General features: G+C 37.8%; 1 protein-coding gene across 1 annotated transcript in view; it reads left to right on the top strand.

The window, feature by feature from the left end:
- Positions 1-16,759: 16,759 nt before the first annotated feature.
- Positions 16,760-21,266, top strand: part of ILDR1 (immunoglobulin like domain containing receptor 1) — a 39,091-nt gene continuing 34,584 nt past the window's right edge. The window contains exon 1 of the mRNA XM_027106180.1: positions 16,760-16,973. Coding sequence (XP_026961981.1) covers positions 16,919-16,973 — 55 coding nt within the window. The 5' untranslated portion in view covers positions 16,760-16,918. The remainder of the gene's footprint in view (positions 16,974-21,266) is intronic.

The raw sequence follows: 21,266 nt of genomic DNA, 5'->3' as shown, positions 1-21,266 counted from the left end.
GGGGAAAATTAGAAAGTGGGAAAGACAAAGACTCAACAAAGACCTGAAAGGACCTTAAGTTTATACCTCAGTGTGATCCTTGGCACAGAGACAGCCTACAACGATTTAAAAAAACAAAAAGAATAACAAAAAGCAAACAGTGGGAAAGGTGGCTAATCTGATGTCCAGAGTTACCACAGTAGATTCAAATGTCCAGCTTTCAACAAAAAAATCATATCACAATGTATATAAAGGAAAATATAAACTTCCTCTTAGAATTTTCCATTAAAAGGAAAAAATAAATCAACAGAAACTGATCTTGATAAAGACTTGATGGCACATCTACTTTAAAACAACTATCTTAAAGATGCTCAAAGAACTAAAGGAAGATGTGGAGAAAGTCAATGAAATGATGTATGAACAATATGGAAGTATCAATAAAAGAGATAGGAAACCTGAAAAGAAACCAAAAAAATTGTAGAGCTAAAAAGTACAATAACTGAAATTTTAAAATTCACTGGAAGGAGTCAAAGGAAAATTTCAGTAGGCAGAAGGAAGAATCAGTGAACATGAAGATAAGACAAAAGAAATTGTCAAGACTGAGAAACAGGAAAAAAGATGAAGAAAAATTATCAGAGCCTAAGGTACCCATGGGACACCATGAAATCAATCAACATATTCATTGTGAGAGTCCCAGAAGGAGAAAAGAAGGAGAAAGGGGCAGAACACTTCACAAATTTGATGAAAGACATGAATATAAACATCCAGGCAGCTCAACAAACTGCAAGTAAGATGAACTCAAAGAGACCTACGCTGAGACATATTATGATGAAGTTTCTGGAAAGCTAAATACAAAGAATCTTCAGAGCATTGGTTGAGAAGGACTTGTAATATACAAGGGATTCTCAATAAGATTAGCACCACATTTCTTATCAGAAACTTTGGAGGCCATGGGCCAATATATTCTAAGTACTAAAAAAAAAAAAAAAAGAAAAACCTGTCAATCAACAACCCTATATATGGAAAACCTGTCCTTCAAATGTAAGGGAGAAATTAAGTCATTCCCAGGTAAACAGAAGCTGAGAGAGTTGTTTACTACTAGATTTTCTCTGCAAGAAATGCAGAGAAAGTCCTGTAGGGTGAAATGAAAGCAAACTAGAGAGTAACTCAAAGTTGTATGAAGAAATAAAGATCTCAGTAAAGGTTAATACACTGGCAATTCTAAAAGCGAGTATTATTGTAACTTTGATTTGTAACTCTACATTTTGTTTTCTACATAATTTAAGAGATTAATGCATTTAAAAGACTTATTAGTTTATGTTTTGGAGCACACAATGAATAAAGATGTAATTTTGTAATATCAGCAACTGAAAGAGGTGGTGACAGAGTTGTAAAGGAGCAGAGTTTTTGTTTATTATTAAAGTTAAGCAAGTATAATTCAGATTAGAATGCTACAGCTTTAGTATGTTTAATTGTAATCTCCATGGTAACCACAAAGAAAATAGATATAGAATATGTGTAAAAGGATATAAGAAAGAAATTTAAACATTTCACTGCAAAAAATTCAACTAAACACAAAGGAAGATGATAATGTAGGAAAAGAGGGACAAAAAAATCTATAAGGAAGGGAGAAAACAAATAGCAAAATGACAAAAGTAAGTCTCTCCTTTTCAGGAAGTATTGATAGTTGGAGACTTCATTAGACCACTCTCCATAATGGATAGAACAACCAAATAGAAGATAAGTAAGGAAACAGAGGACACAGTAGACTGACTAGATCCAACAGACATACATAGAACACTTTACCCAACAACAACAGCATACATCTTCTCAAGTACACTTAAGATATTTTCCAGGGTAGACTATATGTTAGGCCTCAAATTAACTTTCAATAGATTTTAAAGATGTCATGCAAAATATCTTCTCAGACCACAATGGGATGAAGTTAGAAATCAATAACAGAACCCAAACTGGAAAATTCACAAATTTGTGGAAATTAAACAACATATTTTTAAGCAACTGCAGGATCGAAGGGGAAATCACAAGGGATATTAGAAAATACTTAGAGATGAATGAAAACAAAAACAAAACACGAAAACTTATGGGACACAGTGAAAACTAGGACTAAGATTGATATTTATAGCTATAAACACTGATGTCAAAAAACAAGGATCTTTGTTGTAAAGCGGAGACTAACACACCATTGTAAAGCAATTATACCCCAATAAAGATGTTAAAAAAAAAAAAACAAGGATCTCAAATCAACAATGTAGTGAACTAGAAACTTTACGTCTTAAGAAACTAGAAAAAGAACAAACTAATCCCAAAAATAGCAGAAGGAAGGAAATAATAAAGAATACAACAGAAATAAATGAAATAGAAAAAAATAGAGAAATCAATAAAATCAAATTTGGTACTTTTTAAAAGATCAAAAAAATTGAGAAACCTTCAGCTAGGTGGATTAAGAAAAAAGACTAAAATTACTAAAATCGGTAGTGACCAATGGGTCAAAGAAGAAATAAAACAAAGGAGTCAAAAAGAAACTTTGAACAGACAAAAATGAAAACACAAATTACCAAAACTTATGGTATGAAGCAAATGCATTTCTAAGAGGGAAGTTTATAACAATAAATGTCTAAGTTAAGAAAGAAAAGAAGTTCTTTTCTAACTAGGTCTTTTAAGAACTTATCAGTAAATTTTAAAATTGTGCTATTTTTATCATCTATTTTACTTTTACTCATGTTTTAAACACACTCCATTGTCATTTTTTGCTTTATATGATCAGTTATTTTTTAGCACATTTAATTCTAAGAAAAAAAGATTTTATTTTCTTTCATGTATTCCATTTTGTTTATTCTATTATTTCATTAAATTTTTTGTATATACAGCCATCCCTCATTTTATTGTGCTTTGGTTTATTACACTTTGCAGATACTGCATATTTTATAAAATGAAGGTTTGCAGCAATCCAGACTTGTCAGATAATGGTTAGCATTTTTCAGCAATAAAGCATTTTTAAATTAAGGTATGTTCATTGTTTTTTTAAACATAATGCTATTACACACTTAATAGACTACAATATAGTGGAAGCATAACTTTTATATGCACTGGGAAACCAGAAAATTTGTGTGACTCACTTTGTTAAGGTGGTTTGGAAACAAACCAGTGGTATCTCTGAGGTATGCCTGTTAATTTCTGACCAATACATATTCCTTCACCTAAAGGGTTTTCTGTTTGCTTGTTTTCTGCTTTTTGTGTTTTTTTACATTTCTTGGGGAGTATGCATACTGGCAATGAATTTTATCAACATTTATCTGAAAAAGTATTTCTCCATCATTTCTGAAGAATATTTTTGCTGAGCAAAGAATTGGAGTTGACAGGGTTTTTTTTACTTTCAGCACTTTAAATATGTCACTCCATTGTCTTCTTACTTGCATGGTTTCTTCCTACTTGCAGGGGGAGAAAAAGAATTACAGTCTGCTGTAATTCTTATCCTTGTTCTTCTGCAGGTACTTTTTTTTTTCCTATTTTTAAGATTTTCTCTTTGCTTTTGGTTTTCAGCACTTTGAATATTGGTGTGGACTGAATTGTGTCCCCCCCTCAAATTTATATGTTGAAGTCCTAACCCCAATTACCATGGATGTGACTGTATTTGAAGATATGGTCTTTAAGGGGGTGATTAAGTTTAAAATGGCTGTTAAGATGGTTCCTAATCCAATCTGACTGATATCCTTATAAGAAGGGAAAGTTTGGACCCAAAAAGAGACACCATGGATGATAGTCATGGACAAAGGGATGACCACGTGAAGAGACAGAAAGAGGATGGCCATCTGCAAGCCACAAGGAGATGCCTCAGAGGAAATCAGTCCTGCCATAACTTGATCTTGAACTTGCACACTTCAGAACTGTGAGAAATAAATTTCTGTTGCTTAAGTCAACCAGTCTGTGGCATTTTGTTAGGGTAGTCTAGCAAATACAAATATTAGTGGGTTTTGGTTTTTTGTGTGTTTTTTTTGTTTTTTGGTTTGGTTTGATTTTGATATTTATCCTTCATGGTGTTCTCTGAGCTTCTTAGGTCTGTGGTTTGAGGTATGGCATTAATTTTAGAAAAATTTTGGCCATTATTTCTCCAGATATTTGTTCTGTCTCATATTCTTTTTCTTTAGTCCTCTGGGATTCCAATTACATGTATATTATACCATTTGGTATTTTCCTTCAGCTCTTGGTTGCTCTGTTCTGTTTTTTATTCCCCCATCCTATTTTTCATCTTATCTGTTTATATAATTTTTATTGACCTACTTTCAAGTTCCATGATTCTTTCTTTTGCTATGTGGTCTATTGATGGGCCTGTTTAAGGCATTTTTCTTCTCTGTTACTGCATTTTTAAATTGATTCTTTCTTATAGTTTACATTTCTCTGCTAAAATTATCTTCAAAATACCTTTTCCATTAGATCCTTTAACATATTAATTATAATTACTTTAAATCTCCTATAAGATAGTGCCAACATCTGTATCATATTTGTGTTTGGTTCTGATGATTGCTTTGTCTCTTCAGATTTTTATTTTTCTTGCCTTTTTGTATGCCTCTGCTATACAGATTTGTATGTTGAGGCCCTAACATCCAATGTGATAGTATTTGGAGATGAAGTCTTTGGGAGGTGATTAGATGTGGGACCCTCCTGATGGGATTAGTGCCCATATACAAAGAGACACCAGAGAGCTTGCATGCTCACTCTCTTTCTCTCTCTTACCATATGAGGACACAGAGAGAAGGCAGCCATCTGAAAGTCAGGAAGAGAGCTCTCACTGGTACCAAACCAAACTTGGGTCTGCTCGCCCAATGCACAGCAAAGCCAGTCCATTGACACTGGGTTGTGGTGCAGGAAAGTATAGCATTTATTGTAGGGTGCCAAACAAGGAGAATAGGCAGCTCATGTTTAGAATACCTGAACTCTCCAATGACTTTCAGGGAAGGGTTTTTAAACACAGTGTGAGAGAGGGTGTGCACAATCTATGCACAGTTTTTTGATTGGTTGATGATGAGGTAATAGAGTGGTGTTTCGGGGATCTCGATCATCAACATTCTGGTTCCAAACAGTCTGGGGTTTACTTGCTGGTGGTCCCCATGCAGTTAACTTTTTTCCACCTGGTGGGGTTTTTAGTATCTGCAAAACAACTTAAGGATGTGGCTCAGGATGTTATCTACAGCTCTTGAGGAGGAACTAAAGACTTGACTTTCTTGACTTTGTTTTATGGCTAAACTATTATTATTTTGTTTTGCTTGATTGTGTTTCTTTGTTTTTTCACCTTTTTCACTTCTCTGATTAAATTTGCTCTTTGGAACTCAGGGAAGGCCTAGGAAGCTAAAGCAATTTTATGAAGAAGAGATGGGGAACACAGGGGTGGAGCATGTCCCTGGGAAGGGTCCTGCTTGTTTTCATCATCAGAGTCCAACCATGCTGGCACCCTGATCTTGGACTTCCAACCTCCAGAACTGTGAGAGATAAATTTCTGCTTAAGCCACCCAGTCTATGGAATTTTGTTATGACAGCTTGAGTCAAGTAAGACAGCCTCATAAATTTTTGTTCAAAATCATATGTGTTATATAAAATAATAGATGCTGAGGTAAATATGTTTTGTGCTTAGAGATAAACATGCCTTCCTTCTGCTAGGTCCTTAGCAATGTGGGGATTTGTGTTAAGTTTGTCTGGAGTTGAGTTGGGTTTGAAGTTTGTTGTTGGTATGGTTAACCTCAGTGTACCATAGGCTTCAAATTTCTCTAATGATAACTTGTGTGGGCTATTTACTAGGGTGTTTCTCCAGATGTCTGCTCTACACCTGGCTTCATCTCTTTCTGCTTTGAGTCTTCCCTTTGAACTGCTCCCCAGAAAGAATCTGTCTTTTGCAGCTCTCCTAGCTGTATTCCATTCTTATCTTACTTGATGCTTATCAGAGTGGTTATGGAGGAGGGGCATGGGGAAGGCAGAGTTCTCTGATTTTCTAATTGTTTCAGTTTTAGTCAGACATTGTGAACCTGCTTCCTGTGGGCCTTCACTAAATGTTCCTGTCCCTCCTCCAAATCAAGCGCTGGGCTGGAACCTATTCCTGACTTTTTCCCAGGGATGAACATGGCTTTCCTGCTTTTGTCCCCCAGTGGCAATGGGCTTCTACAAGTGCCCTAAGGATATAGTTTTTGTTTTCATTATCCCTGCAGATTAAGCCTTTTGTTCCATAAGGGAGACAGGATAGATGGGTTTGGGCAGAGTTTCTGCAGCAGTTTCTAATCTCATCTACCCATCCCTGTGAAGAAAATTTCCTCAGGATTTTCTCCAGTTTTCCTTGTGAGCTCCTGATGATGTTCTCACAGAAAAACGATGCAAGCCAGGGGCTTCACTGTATCACACTAACCTACACTCAGTCTTTACAATTAATTGTTACAATTTTCCAGCTGATTCTTGTTACTGACATGTGGCATCTGGAGGCATCTGCCCCAGGTAATCAAATGCTCGCATCCTGTTTTTCCGTATAGGAGCTTGTCTCTCCCTAAATTTTGGGTTATATTTTTGCCCTGTCATAGAAATTCTTTTCAGAGTTCTTCATTGGTTTGCAGTTTGTCCAGCATTTTCTCGTTGTTAGGGTGGGAACAACTGTCCTTATAGCTTTCTACATCTTCTGGGGTGAAACTAGAATTAACCTCTATAATTATTCATGTACAATTTCTGGGGCTCAACAAAAATGACCAGACGCACAAGTCTGCTGAATACAAGGTTAGTATACAAAATCAACTTAGTGTCTATATACCAACTGCAAATAATAGAAAATAAAATTTTTTTAAGGATACAATTTGCCATCAAACAATATCAATAGAAATAAACCTCATGAAGATGTGTGGCATTTCTATCAAAAAAAAACGCCTTAAAATTTATTAAGAGAAATTGAAAAATATAAAAATAAATAGAGATATTGGAGGGCTCAAAATATAAAAATGTTAACTCCCCCAAATTGACCTACTGATGTAAGGCAATCCCAATTAAGATCCTAGCAGATTTTTCTGGAAATTATCACACTGATTCCAAAATGTGTGTGTCAATGCAAAGAGCTAAGAATAGTCAAGTCAGTCTTAAGGAAAAAATGAGGTAGAAGGACTTGCTCTAGCTGATATCAGGACTTGTTATAAAGCTCTAATTAAAAGAGTGTGGTATAGATACAAAGGTAGGCAAATAAATAGACCAATGGAAGAGAATAGAGAATCCAGAATCAGAGAGACACATGTATCAACACTTGGCTTTTGGAAGAGCTAACACTGCTGAGCAGTGGATAAAGAAATTAATTTTCAATAACTGGGCTTGGTCAATTGGATCCATATGAGAAAAAGAAACTTAACCCACCCCGTACTTCACAACTTAATTCTATGTGGGTTATAGACCTAAATGTAAAAACCAAAATATAATCCTTCTAGGAGACAATAGAGGAGAATATCTTCATTACCCTAGGGAAGGCAAGTATTTCTTAAATAAAATACTAAAATATTAAGGACATTAAAGGAAAATATTTTAAAATTTATAAATAATAAATTATTAAATAAATAAAAAATGTTTGTTCATTAAACAATATCATTAAGAGAGCAAGAAAGCAAGTCCTACAAATTAAGAGAAGATATTTTTAACCACGGAAAGGACCATATCCAAGACACATAAGAAACTCCTAAAAATCAAGAAATTAATAGAAAAATAAGCAAAAGATTCCACCAAAGCCAAAAATAAGATATCCAAAAGTCCAAAAGGCCAATAAACATATGAAAGTTTACTAGTCATCTAATCAACTTCATTAGTCATCAGGGAAATGCAAATTAAACCACAATGCAATACCATTACACACCTACCCATAGAGCTATACACGAAAAGACTGTCAGTTCCAAGTATTGCCAAGGATGTGGAACAATTAAAACTTTCATACACTGGTGGTGTGTGGGTAAATTTGGAAAAAATCTTTGGCATTTTCTACTAAGGTTGAACATAAGCTTCCTCTGCTCGTAATCTATTGCTGCATAATAGAAATATTGTTTCAGTGACTTAAAATAATAAATATATTTTCTCTTACTCTTTCTGTGGGTCAGGTATTTGAAAGTAGTTTAGCTATAGGGTTTTTGGCTCAGGGTCTCTCACGAGTTTAGTCAAGATGTCAGTTCTTTGGAAGACTTCACTGCAGCTAGACAATTTCCTTCCAGGATAGCTCACTCACATGGCCACTGGAAGGAGGCCTTACTTCCTCAGTGTGTGGGCCTCTCTAGCTAAGTATCCTCATAATATTGCAACTGCTTTTCCCCCAGAGGAGACAAGGAAAAAACTGTAATGTCTTTTATGACCTAGTCTCGGAGGTAACACGGTATCACTTCTGTTATTTTATTCATTAGAAGTGAGTCACTAAGTCTGGCCTACACTTGAGGGTCATGGATTTAGGCTCCCCCTTTCGGAGACAGGAAGGTCAAAGACTTTATGGACATATATTAAAATCACCACACATACCCTATGACCAAATAATTTGACCCTGAATTATAGAAGCAAAAAAGGGTGGGTGTATGGCCCCCCAAACATTTACAAGTATGTTTATAGCATCACTATTCATAATAGCCAAATTGTAGAAACAAATCAAATGTCTATCAACAATAGAATGCATAAATAAATTGTGGTATATTCTAACAATGGGAAGCTATTCAGAGATGAAAATTAGTAAACTACAGATTCATAAACTACAGGTACATGTGAAACCATAGATGAATCTCACTAATTCTTTTGCTCACTAATATTGAGCAGAAGAGACAAACTCCAAAAACTGTGCTACATTATTTCCTTTATATAAATGTTAAAAGAAGCAAAACCAATCTACAATGTAAGAAATCAAGATGGTGGTTACCTTTGAAGAGGAGAAAGGAGGGAATGACTTTGAGGAGTAATGAGGCGGAGCTTCTGAAATGCTGTTAACTGTTCTGTAACTTGCCCAGAGTGGTGGTTGCAAAGGTGTGTTTACAGTGTGATGGTTCAATGAGCCATACACCTCTTATTTGTGCAGATTTCAGCATTGTTTTATACTTCAAATTAGGAAAATTTTAAAAAGATACCAAGGAAAGAAAAGAATACTCTTCAGGCAAAGACAGAACAGGTCTTTGTGCTGAATTTGGCTTTCAACTAGCCAGTTTATAATACCTGCTCTAGACCAGGGTTGGTAAATGTGATCTTCAGCGGCCTCAAAGCATATGGGTTACAGTAGCCTTTGGTGGTAGCATAAATCTATTCCTATAGAATTTGGAATTGTTGAATGTTGGTTCTGGAAAAGACCTTCTGGATCATTTGATCCAGTCATTTTTCAAACCAGCCTCTCTGGCAGAGGCAACCCCTTAGATATTCCACAGAACAGTTTCTCAGAACAGTTTAAAAACCACTGATCTAGTTTAACTCCCTTGTGCTACAAATAAACAGGCTTAGAGAGTGTGTGTTACTACTGTGTTATAACTGTTCAGAGTTATACAGCTATTACTTGGTGGTAATGACCTGAGATTCACTGCCATCTGAAGGTACCATATTGTGCTGCCCTGATGGAGAAGCCAAAAGGGAAAATTACACATCTCAGGATCATAGTCTTTGGAGTAGAAACTCTCCTATTGTGTCACTCAAGGTGGTGGCAAAGCAAAGTTACTAAAGAGAAGCTGACGTAGGAGATGTGTTGGAAAGCATTTCATTTAGGGACTGCGCTAGGGAATACCCTGTTTGGTAACAAATATGTGGGGCATTCTTTTATCCAGCTCACCCTTCAACTAGCTTCTCAACTCTGCCTGCACATTAGAACCACCTGGGAACTTTAAAAAAAAATACTCCTTCCTGGGCCTCCCCATAGACTAATTGAACCAGATTCTCTGAAGTGGGCTGGAAAGAACTGGATATTCTGACCCTCATTGAGCTTTACCGAGATGTGCATGGAATGAGCTCATCATCTTAGAGGAGCTCTGAGTCTGAATAGCAAACTGGACCTTGACACAAGAGGAAGAAACACTAGAGAGGAAAAAAAAATCCCTCTGGTGGTAGCAAAACTCCAGGCTTTCTGCCTTTGTTGCTATGACCTGAGGACATGGACCTCTTCTCTATGGCTCCAGCCTCAGGAATGCAGCCCCATCCCCCCCGCCCCCCCCCCCCCCACAACCCCAGTTCGTCTCTGGTTTCTGTCCTTATAATAAAATATTGAGAGAACCAGATTCTTAGGCCTTTCAATGACAAATGCGATTAAAGTACATGAGTCTCATGCTTTGGCAGAACATGGGGTCTAGCCCTTTGCTCAGAATGGGCAGAACCCAACAGGACCCTTCTCTCAGGGAGGTCACCCTTAGAGATGCGTTGGTTCTGTATTCCTCTGTCCAGCTAAGGGACCCTAACATCTTCCTAATCTGGGTTCTTCTCACCTTTGAACTGTAGAATGCCAGAGCTGGGAGGGACCAAGGAGGTTATCTCATGCAGTTTCCCATTTGATAGATAAAAACTTCTAGGCCCAAAGTGACTTACATAAAGTCACACTGAATGCCAGTGGAAATGTCATGACACAAGCACACTTGGTCTGATTCTACACCCAGTGCTCACTCTCTTTTTTTGTCTTGAAAGTATTTTTTAAATACCTAAGATACCAAAGATACAGAAAAGCACACAAAATAATATAATCTCACACTTATACTACCTAAATTTAACTGATTTTACCTTTTTAGCATATTTGTTTCAAATATTTAAAAAAATATAAAATATTACAGATTCAGCTACAGTCCCTTCCAACCCATTTCTCTCCTCCCCCTCTCTCAGGAGTAACAACACTCTAATGTTGGTGAATCCCATTCCGCTGAATGTTTTTATACTTTGTTCTACATATATATGAATCTTCTGTAATACTACATGATATTATTTTGTGCCTTAACATTTGACAAAACAGTATCTTGCAACTTCTTTATTCATATAACATTGTATTTGTAATGTTCATCCATGGTATAGATCTAGTTAATTCATTTTAACAGTGGCATATTATCTCATTCCATTGATAAGCCCTATCTTATTATTTCCCTCCAGTAGAAAGTTGTTTCCAAGTTTCGCACAAATTGCTTTGCAGTGAACACCCATGCACATGTATCTGTGTTCACAAGAGTTGAGAGTATCTATAGAGTGGAGACCTAGAGGGGAAATCACAAGATCCTAGGATATGTTCACCTTCAACTTTATGAGGCTTTGTAAAATTGTTCTTCAAAGTAGTTGAACAGATTTACACTTCTCACATCTTTACTAATGCTTAGTTGGCTCAGACTTTTACATTTTAACCAATTTGTCAAATGTGAAGTAGCATTTGTTGTTTTAAATTTCCAGTTTTTGATTACTAATCAAGTTGAGCATCTTTTAATGTTTAATACTGAATCAGATTTCCTCTAATGTGAATTGCCTGTTCACCTCCCTTACCATTGGATTGTGTCCTGCTTACTTTTTAGGAGTTTTTTAATATTTGTTGGTTATAATCTTTTTGCCTTTTAAATGCACAGCAAATATATTTTTCCAGTTTGTGGTTTGTTTGTTCACTTTGTATATGTTGTCTTTTGTTTATAGAACTTTTAAATTTAATATAGTCTTATGTATCAGTCTTCCTTAATGAATTATTCTTTTTGTTTTCTGTTTAAGAATTCAGTCTTTTCTACAAGGTCATATGGGTATTCTATATTTTCTTATAAAAAATTGAAATTCTTGCCTTTAATATGTAGATTTTAATCAGTTTGGAATTTTGTATGTGGTATAAAGAAAAGATACACCTTATCTTTTAATACAACAGACACTAATTGTCCCAGCATCACTTACTTAATAGTTTATAGTTGTCCCTTGCATTGTAATGCCATCTCTGTTATATATCAAGTTCCCATTATTATGGGTGCCTATTTCCAGAATCTCTTTTACGTTCCATTTGTCTGTCTATCTATATGCCAGTGCCACATTGTTTTAATTACTCTAGCTTTATCATTTGAAGAGGCAAATTCCCTCTTCCTCCTAATTTTTCGTCAAAATTATTTAGCTACTTATCACCGTATAATTTCCTTTTAATCTTAGAAATGGCTTGTGAAGTTTTACAGAGATTTTTTTTCAGAATTTTGTTAGAAATATATAGAATTTGATTAATTGGGGAAATATTATCATCCTTAGTGATATTGAGTGTTCTTATCTATGAGCATGGTACATCTTTATATTTATTTAAATCTTTAAAAAATGTCTTCAGTACCTTTTTTCAAATTTCTTCATAAAGCTGTTCCACATATATTTTTAGACTTATTCCTAGTTACTTTATAGATTTATTGCTATTGCAAATGTATATTTTAAATTCATTTCTTCTAAATGGATATTGTTGGTATATACAAACACCAGTGACATTAGTATATTGACCTTGTTTCCAGCAACCTTTCTTGTTAGTCCTTATATATAATTTATAGATTCTCTTCAATGTTTTGTGTAGATAATCATAATGTAACATCTTTATTCTTCATTTTCAGACTTTTAATTTTCTTATTATACTAGTTATAATATCCTGTAAAATGTTGACTAGGAATGGTAATAATAAACATATTTGTTCTCAAACTCCTTTTACTAGATTCTACCACCTTCTGCTTTTAGCCCTACTCCAAGATAAATTGTCTTGTTATATCCCACTAATCCAGAAGGTTTCTCAGTCCCTACTAACCCAGACCTCCCTATATAGTTGTGCAGCTCCTACTAACCTAATGTAACCAGATTGCACTTAATAAAGATGTCCAACCCTCCATAGGATTTTCATTTGAATGGTCCACTATTCTCTCAGGTGCAATGTGTTTGAAGTGATTCAAAACCTTTCTATATATCTATTTTCTTTAAAGGCATCACCATCCACCCAGGCTCAATAGTCAGAAACTTATATTCTTCTCTCAATTCCCACATCTAATTTATCACCAATCTTGTCAATTCTATATTCGAAATATCTGCCCAAGTATTCTCTCCTCTCCATTCCCAACACCAACGACTGGCTTAAGCCCTTAGTATCTCCCACCTTGACTATAGTATCAGTTTCCTAACTGGTCTCCCTGCCTTTCATCTCCGTTCTCACCTACCATTCTTCTTACTGCTACCAAGTTTATTTTTCTAAAATGCAAGTCTGATCATGCCTCGCCCAGCTTAAAACCCTTCACTGGCTTCCCAGTGTCTATTATATGAAGTCTTAGTAATCCAGCTGGTCATGCGAGGCCCTTTATTTACCCTGGCTAGCTCTCTAACATACTTTCCTACCACTCCCCACCTTGCTCTATAGTCTAGCCGAACTCAAGTGCTTATAATTCAGCTATGCTATTTCCTGGTTCCATGATTCTTCACATACTGGTCTCTCTGCTTGGATTACTCTGGCAAAATCTTATTTGTTTTCAAACCCAGATCACATGTCACTTCCTCCAGAAACTATGGATTAACAGCTCAACAAATATTTATTGAGCACTACCTATATGCCAGGTACTATGCTATATGCCAGGCATACAAAGATGAATAAGACATACTCCAAATGGTGCAGCATCAGTTGGTGACTTTATTTTCTTGCCCTCCTTTACCTTTAACTTCCTGAGGCATAATTTTTATTTACATGTTCTTTTGTTTTCTCCATTCTTGATAAATACACATATAGATATAGAAATATCACAGTATTCTCAAATACAGATGCATATGCACATATAGACTCAGTATTCAGAACATTCATGGATACAGTTTCAACTAGGAAGTGCAATTATAAAGGGTGAGATCATAAGCTCAGTACTTTGTGGTCAGAGCCTGGACCAGTCGACACATAGAAGCACAGCATAACGAGAGTAGTAATTAAGGGTGTGTGCTCTGAAGACAGGTTGCTTGAGTTTGCATCTCAGCTCTATTACTTACAAACTGGGTGGCCCTGGGTAAATAACTAAATCTTAGTGCCTCAAGTTCATCAGCTATAAAATGGGGTCAGTGTTAGTCCTTGCCTCATAGTGTTGTTGAAAGAATTATTGAAGTTAAAACAAAAAGTGCTTAGAATAGTGCCTAGCACAATGTAAGTGTTTAATAATAGTAGCTATTATTATTTTACAGATGAGGACACTTTTGTCTCAATCAGTATCAGCAGGTCAAATGATTTTTACTTCTATATCTAGCAATGAAAAAACTATTTGTTCTGAGCCAAATGTATAATCTTATCTAATCTTTGTTGAATCAATGGCACATATTGGCAAAATGACTGGCCCAGGAGAGCTCATGACAGTGGAATGGAGTTTTTCTTTGTCTGGAGCTAAATGGCATATGTGGAAAGAAACTGCATTAGCACACGCTGATAGAGTCAACTATATACATTGCGACGTAACTAGGTGAGAGTGCATGGTGGTATAATAACTAAGAGCACAAGATCTGGAATCAGATTGCCTCACTTAGACTCATAACTCCACCACTTACTAGCTTTGTCACCTTGGGCAAGTTACTTCTTTGTATTTCAGCTTCCATTCCGTAAAATGGGATTGATAGTAAGTTCCTATTTCATACAGTTATTGTGGGAATTTAATGAGATAATGCATGTAAAGCACGTAGAACATTACTTGGTACATAATATGTAATAAATGGTGAAGAAAAAAAGATGCACATAGTAGACAGAGGACCATATAAAGTTAACCTAAGTGTTCACTACAAGAGAAGAAATGGAGGTAGATGTTCAGTTGAATGAGTGATTCTCAAGAGAAAATAAGGGAATTTTCTAATTCTACTACACTTGGAATAACCTTTGTTAAAGTCATTATTTTGTTGTTGTTGTTCCTATGTAAGTCTCAACGTATTCCCCCAGTTATGTTTGGGGTAGACCACCAGGCTTTCCCAGAATATGTTCCATGGGACATCTGCCCTAAGATATGTATGAGAAAAAAGGGTTTTGTGGTTGAACAATGCTGCATGACATATTCTCTTGGAAATTCAAATGTATATTAGCACCCTAAGGGGTTGATAGGTCCTGGAAAAATGTTTCATTTAGTTTAACCCAGCATTTCTTGAATATATTTGATCAAAGAGCCCTTTTTCCATATACTATTTATTAACATTCCATGGAACTACTGTTCCATGGAATAAACATGGAGAAATGCTGACTTCAATGAATAGCAAAATGACCTTAATACCAAAGCAAGGGCTAGGGGAGGTATAGGTGTGGGAAGGAGAGGGCTCATACTTTTTTAGACTGGATTGAAAATTTCCCTAGAACAATTCTCAAAGCCAGGAATCACACAAATCCCTCAGGGTCACAAACTCTCAAACACATACAAGGTTCCTGGGAGCACATACAGGATCCCTGGAAGGCGTTGGGGGAGTACCCCTCACTCACATTGTATCCTGCTGCTCCTGCTGTACTGGGATCCCACTGTGGAAGATCCAAAGGCTCCTAAACACACTGTGCCATCTGCCTTTGGCCATGCATTTCCTGATTCTACTTCCTACTTTTTAGAAGAGAAGAGGCTACAAGAAAACTATTTAAAGTGGAGAGGCCCTATAGGGGAACCAGAGGCCAGACACAGGAGTGGAGGGGGGAGGAGGGGATTTGGAGAGAAGAGACTGGGTTGAAACCTCCAGTCAGATTCAGGACAAGGATGCTCCTCTGGGTGGAGGCGAGATGAGGGACTCCAGTAGTGCCAAGCGAAGAGGAGCCTTCCTGGCAGAGCAAAACAGGAGATACACTTATGAGAAATAATACTGACTTGTAAGGTCGGTGAGCAGACTAGGAGCTCCCTGAGGGCAGAAACCATGTTCAATGCATTTTTATAACTATTTTCTTCAGGAAAAAGGTGGTGGCTAGGAGGAGGGGGGAATTGTGTTTGTTACAGAACGGGGAGCACAGTGAGAAATCCCTGATAAAGGAGAGGTGTATAAGGTGGCTTGCTGTCTATTTATATTGGCCAGTGTTCATGCCACTTTCCAAATTGATGTCATTGGTTGGGTGGTTCCTGAAGGCAAGTGTGCCTTCCTCCTCTGATTTGCTTTACCCCTTACTTCCTACCAAGGAAGAAGGAGAGACTGGGAATACATCCTAGGTGGCCTGGTGCAAAAAAGACCTAGAATCTTTCATCTTGGGCGGCTGAGGTCTGTGAGGGGCTGCTGAGCTGCATGCAGGATGGCAAATAATAAGGCCTAAACCAATATTAACGATGCCTAACTATGGATGGTGGGAGCACGGTTTTTTCTTCCATTAATTTATATTTTTTCTAACTTTTCTATAATGAGCACCCTTTTCTTTTATAACTTGGAAAATTAGGTCTATTTCTCTAGTTCACACCCCACCATCTTTATTTATAGAAAACCTGAACAATCATTACACATAAACTTCCTATTAGTGTGTTTTTAGTGGGGGAAAAAATGTTTTCCAAGCACGTGTGAGTGAATGGAAACATACGGCAGGAAATATTCCCTAGAAAGTTATATCCACATAATTCTACGAAGAGTGAGGGAGAAATTTGCTAGGGGTAAGATTTCCCAAGAACTTCTGGGGAAAATGGTAACAGGCTCTTATAGGTGGGAGGCGAGAGTGGCACGAGATGGTGTTTCGGTGAGGAGAATCACCTGGCAGCCTGCCTGGGCGGGGCGGTGGCAGGCAGGAAAGGTGGCCGCGGGCCAGGGCCGGGGCGGAGCAGGAAACGGCGGCGCGCGGAGCGGGAGGCGGAGCCGCGGGGAGCTCCCAGGTGGACAGGAGCCGGGCGGTACCTGACCGCGGAGCCGGACCGGTCCTCCCGCCGCGCCGCACGCAGTGAGCGGAAAGCGGGGGGATTCCTAGGAGAAGTGGTGCGCCCTGAACCGGCCGCTGATGAAGACAGACACAGTGTCCCTGGAGCCCCTGAGCTGAAAGGGAACGGAGAGGGCCGGAATGAGCCCCGAGCTGCCCGCACCTTGGCTGCTGCTCTTCACCTGGCTCCCAGCAGGTGAGCCGTGGGAAAATGGGTCCCACCAGGGGCCCAAGGGGAGAGGAAGCCATTGTTGCCTGGCCTTGCAGAGCTGGCCACCGGCAGGACAGCGGAGGCCCGGGCCGCGCTCAGGTGGCTCTTGGCACGGGCGCCAGGAGTTGCGGGGACTGAATCGAGTTTCTGTCTGTGGGAACCTGTTGTTTTCTTCTTTTATTAGCCTAGGCCCTTCCGAAACAGGTGCAACTAAGGAAGAAGCCAGGAGCCTCTGGGCTTCTCCTCCTGCTCTTTAGGCACTCCTTGGTCTCTAAAGCCAAATTGATAGAGGCGGAAACACCACTCTTACAATTCCTAATTGTAACTCCTAATTCCCACTTCTGACCCTGGGCACCCCATCCTCAGAATTAGGACTCTGTAGCCAGCAGTCATCTAGGTCAAAAGAATAATAAAAGAAGCCTTACAGACAAAAATCCCATTAGGGTATAAAACCCAATCCTTAAATCACCAGCATGATGTTTTAAAAGCTGTTCTATTTTTACGAAGAATATTGAACGCTCAACATTTTTCAAACACAATGATTATAACCAAAGGGTATATTCTTTTTTTTTTTGAATTTTATTTTTATACAGCAGGTTCTTATTAGTTATCTATTTTATACATATTGGTGTATATATGTCAATCCCAATCTCCCAATTCATCCCTTTTTCCCCCTTTGGTGTCCATACGTTTGTTCTCTACATCTGTGTCTCTATTTCTGCCTTGCAAACCAGTTCATCTATACCATTTTTCTAGATTCTACATATACGTGTTAATGCATGATATTTGTTTTTCTCTTTCTGACTTACTTCACTCTGTATGACAGTCTCTAGGTCCATCCACGTCTCTACAAATGACCCAATTTCATTCCTTTTTATGCTGAGTAATATTCCATTGTATATATGTACCACATCTTCTTTATACATTCGTCTGTCGATGGGCATTTAGGTTGCTTCCATGACCTGGCTAATGTAAATAGTGCTGCAATGAACATTGGGGTGCATGTGTCTTTCTGAATTACCATTTTCTCTGTGTATATGCCCAGCAGTGGGATTGCTGTGTCATATGGTAATTTTATTTTTAGTTTTTTAAGGAACCTCCATACTGTTCTCCGTAGTGGCTGTATCAATTTATATTCCTACCAACAGTGCAAGAGGGTTCCCTTTTCTCCACACCCCCTCCATCATTTGTTCTTTGTAGATTTTCTGATGATGCCCATTCTAACCGGTGTGAGGTGATACCTCATTGTAGTTTTGGTTTGCATTTCTCTAATAATTAGTGATGTTGAGCAGCTTTTCTTGGCCAGCTGTATGTCTTCTTTGGAGAAATGTCTATTTAGGTCTTCTGCACTTTTTTGGATTGGTTGTTTGTTATTCTAATATTGAGCTGCATGAACTGTTTATATATTTTAGAGATTAATCCTTTGTCCTTTGATTCGTTTGCAAATATTTTCTCCCACTCTGAGGGTTGTCTTTTCATCTTGTTTATAGTTTCCTTTGCTGTGCAAAAGCTTTTAAGTTTCATTAGGTCCCATGTGTTTATTTTTGTTTTTATTTACATTACCCTAGGAGGTGGGTCAAAAAAGATCTTGCTGTGATTTATGTCAAAAAGTGTTCTGCCTATGTTTTCCTCTAAGAGCTCTATAGTGTCTGGTCTTACATTTAGGTCTTTAATCCATTTTGAGTTTATTTTTGTGTATGGTATTAGGGAGTGTTCTAATTTCATTCTTTTACATGTAGCTGTCCAGTTTTCCCAGCACCACTTATTGAAGAGACTGTCTTTTCTCCATTGTATATCCTTGCCTCCTTTGTCATAGATTAGTTGACCATAGGTGTGTGGGTTTATCTCTGAGCTTTCTATCCTGTTCCATTGATCTATATTTCTGTTTTTGTGCCAGTATCATATTGTCTTGATTACTATAGCTTTGTAGTATAGTCTGAAGTCAGAGAGTCTGATTCCTCCAGCTCCATTTTTTTCCCTGAAGACTGCTTTGGCAGTGTCTCCATACAAATTTTAAGACTTTTTGTTCCAGTTCTGTAAAAACTGCCACTGGTAATTTGATAGGGATTGCATTGAATCTGTAGATTGCTTTGGGCAGTATAGTCATTTTCACAATATTGATTCTTCCAATCCAAGAACATGGTATATCTCTCCTTCTGTTTGTGTCATCTTTGATTTCTTTCATCAGTGTCTTATAGTTTTCTGAGTACAGGTCTGTTACCTCCTTAGGTAGGTTTATTCCTAGGTATTTTATTCTTTTTGTTGCAATGGTGAATGGGATTGTCTCCTTAATTTGTCTTTCTGATCTTTCATGGTTAGTGTATAGAAATGCAAGAGATTTCTGTGCATTAATTTTGTATCCTGCAACTTTACCAAATTCATTGATTAGCTCTAGTAGTTTTCTGGTGGCTAAAGGGTATACTCTTAAAGTAAGCAAATTGCTAAATGGACAGACTTCAGAAAGTGGAGCTCCAGGTGTTCACGAACCAACCATGCAGTGTGAGTAGCCAGGATACTGAGGTGGTCAAATAATACAGACTGCTGTATTTGCCTGGCATTCGTTAAATGGAAGCCTACCTGCGTGACACATTTTAGAAGCAAAGAATGCTGAACACGGAAAGATCCTAAGTCCAGGAAGAAATACAGTTTACATTGTGACATATACACACATATATGAGATTTATAAAATAGGAACAAAAGGTATACACACACACACACACACACACAAAACCAGTTACTATGTTGGATAAAAGAATAACAAATTAACATTAAATATTACTTTAATAACATTTAAATTCATAGAACGTAATCCCCAAATTAACAGTATTAAATAGAAAAATCCAGTAAGTTGATTTTCTCAAGACCCACTGCAAACCGAGGTATGAACTTTGGAAAACCCTGCATTAGAACATATTCATTTTGGTCTGTCACCTTGTTCTCTTCTGTTTCTAAAGAAAAGTCAACCCAGCTCTCTGATTAGCATCCAAGTTTCTGCAGTTGCGAAGTGTGGGTCAGGAAAGAGATTATGTCAGATGTGGGTACTGGCTAGTTGGTGTGGCTTGGGGCCTCGATGAAGCCTCTGAGGTCAGGAAGTCCTGTGAAGTTACCAGAGTCTTTATGTTTGGAGCTGTGGAGAGATGGATTGTCAGAGGGTTTTGTGTGTGTGTAATTCTCCAAACTGTTTTTCCTTAAAAAGAAAGAAGTTTTTTTTATCACACAAGTGATATTTGCTGCTTAAAACAGAGCCTTAAGATAAGGCTAAAGTAAGTTCCTATAGCTCTTTGCATTATTGGCTAATAGCTCTGGTTACCTTCATCCAATCTCAAAGTTTATTCCTGGAATGAAAAGTTTAGATTCCACCCCCACCCCCCCCACTGCCAAATTCTAAAAGGTTGTGTGTTGTTTGTGCTTTTGTGAATATTTAAAAAGATCTTAGAGGGGTGTTAGCTTATAGATCCACGTAGCTATCAACTTATATTATTCTTTAGGAAATCAGACAGCTGACTTCTAAGGGACAAGATTCTTAGCATCTAGACCAGGAGCTTCCCCTTGGTGGTTGGGGTGAAGGTTGGGATCATACTGAAAACCTAATGACATCTTGGTCCCTGATACAGTAGATAGTAAAAAGTAGAGCTTCTCAGGTGTTGGATAGGGGACTGTCCACTCGACTCCTCCCTTGCCCCCCACCCCCCTGCCGTGAGGCTCCCTGAAGTACCTCCCAGAACCCCAGTGCTCTGCGAACACAAGTAGAAATCACTCCCAGTCCTTGTCTTCTCCTCCCAGCCAGTTTTACAGATAAGGAAATCTGTGTCCAGGGAAGTCAGGCATCTCAAGTTGACACAGTGGAGTTGGTTTGAGAGCTGGGACGACGGGAACCCTGGCGTCCTCACTCTTAGTCCATTGCTCTTTCACCTATTTCATACCATGGAGCAGGTTTGTTTTGCCTAATTGAATCCTGGTAGAAATAGAAATTGACTACCTCCTGGAGGTATAACCAGATGTTAATTATTAAACCTCTTGCCTCAACAACAGTATAGTGGGATGAGATGCTGGGTAATTACTGTACTGTCTGCCTAAGTTTCTTTCAGCCTAATACTTTATTTCATTATTTGAAGTCCTTAGGGGAGAAATAAGATTGTGTGTTTTAAGAATTAGGAAGACTCTGATCATGTCTTGTCTTTCTCCAGTCCTCGTTTCTGGATCTTCCAATCTACAAATCTTAGGGTAAGGTGGGGTCAGAGGAAAGCATTCTACACTTTCTTCATTTCCCAAACCCAG

Source organism: Aethalodelphis obliquidens, unplaced genomic scaffold (assembly GCF_003676395.1).
Source record: "Aethalodelphis obliquidens isolate GAN/ISIS:26980383/991018 unplaced genomic scaffold, ASM367639v1 scaffold1, whole genome shotgun sequence".
NCBI lineage: Eukaryota > Metazoa > Chordata > Mammalia > Artiodactyla > Delphinidae > Aethalodelphis > Aethalodelphis obliquidens.
Note: the sequence above shows the minus strand (reverse complement) of the source record. Positions and strands in the feature narration are given on the sequence as shown.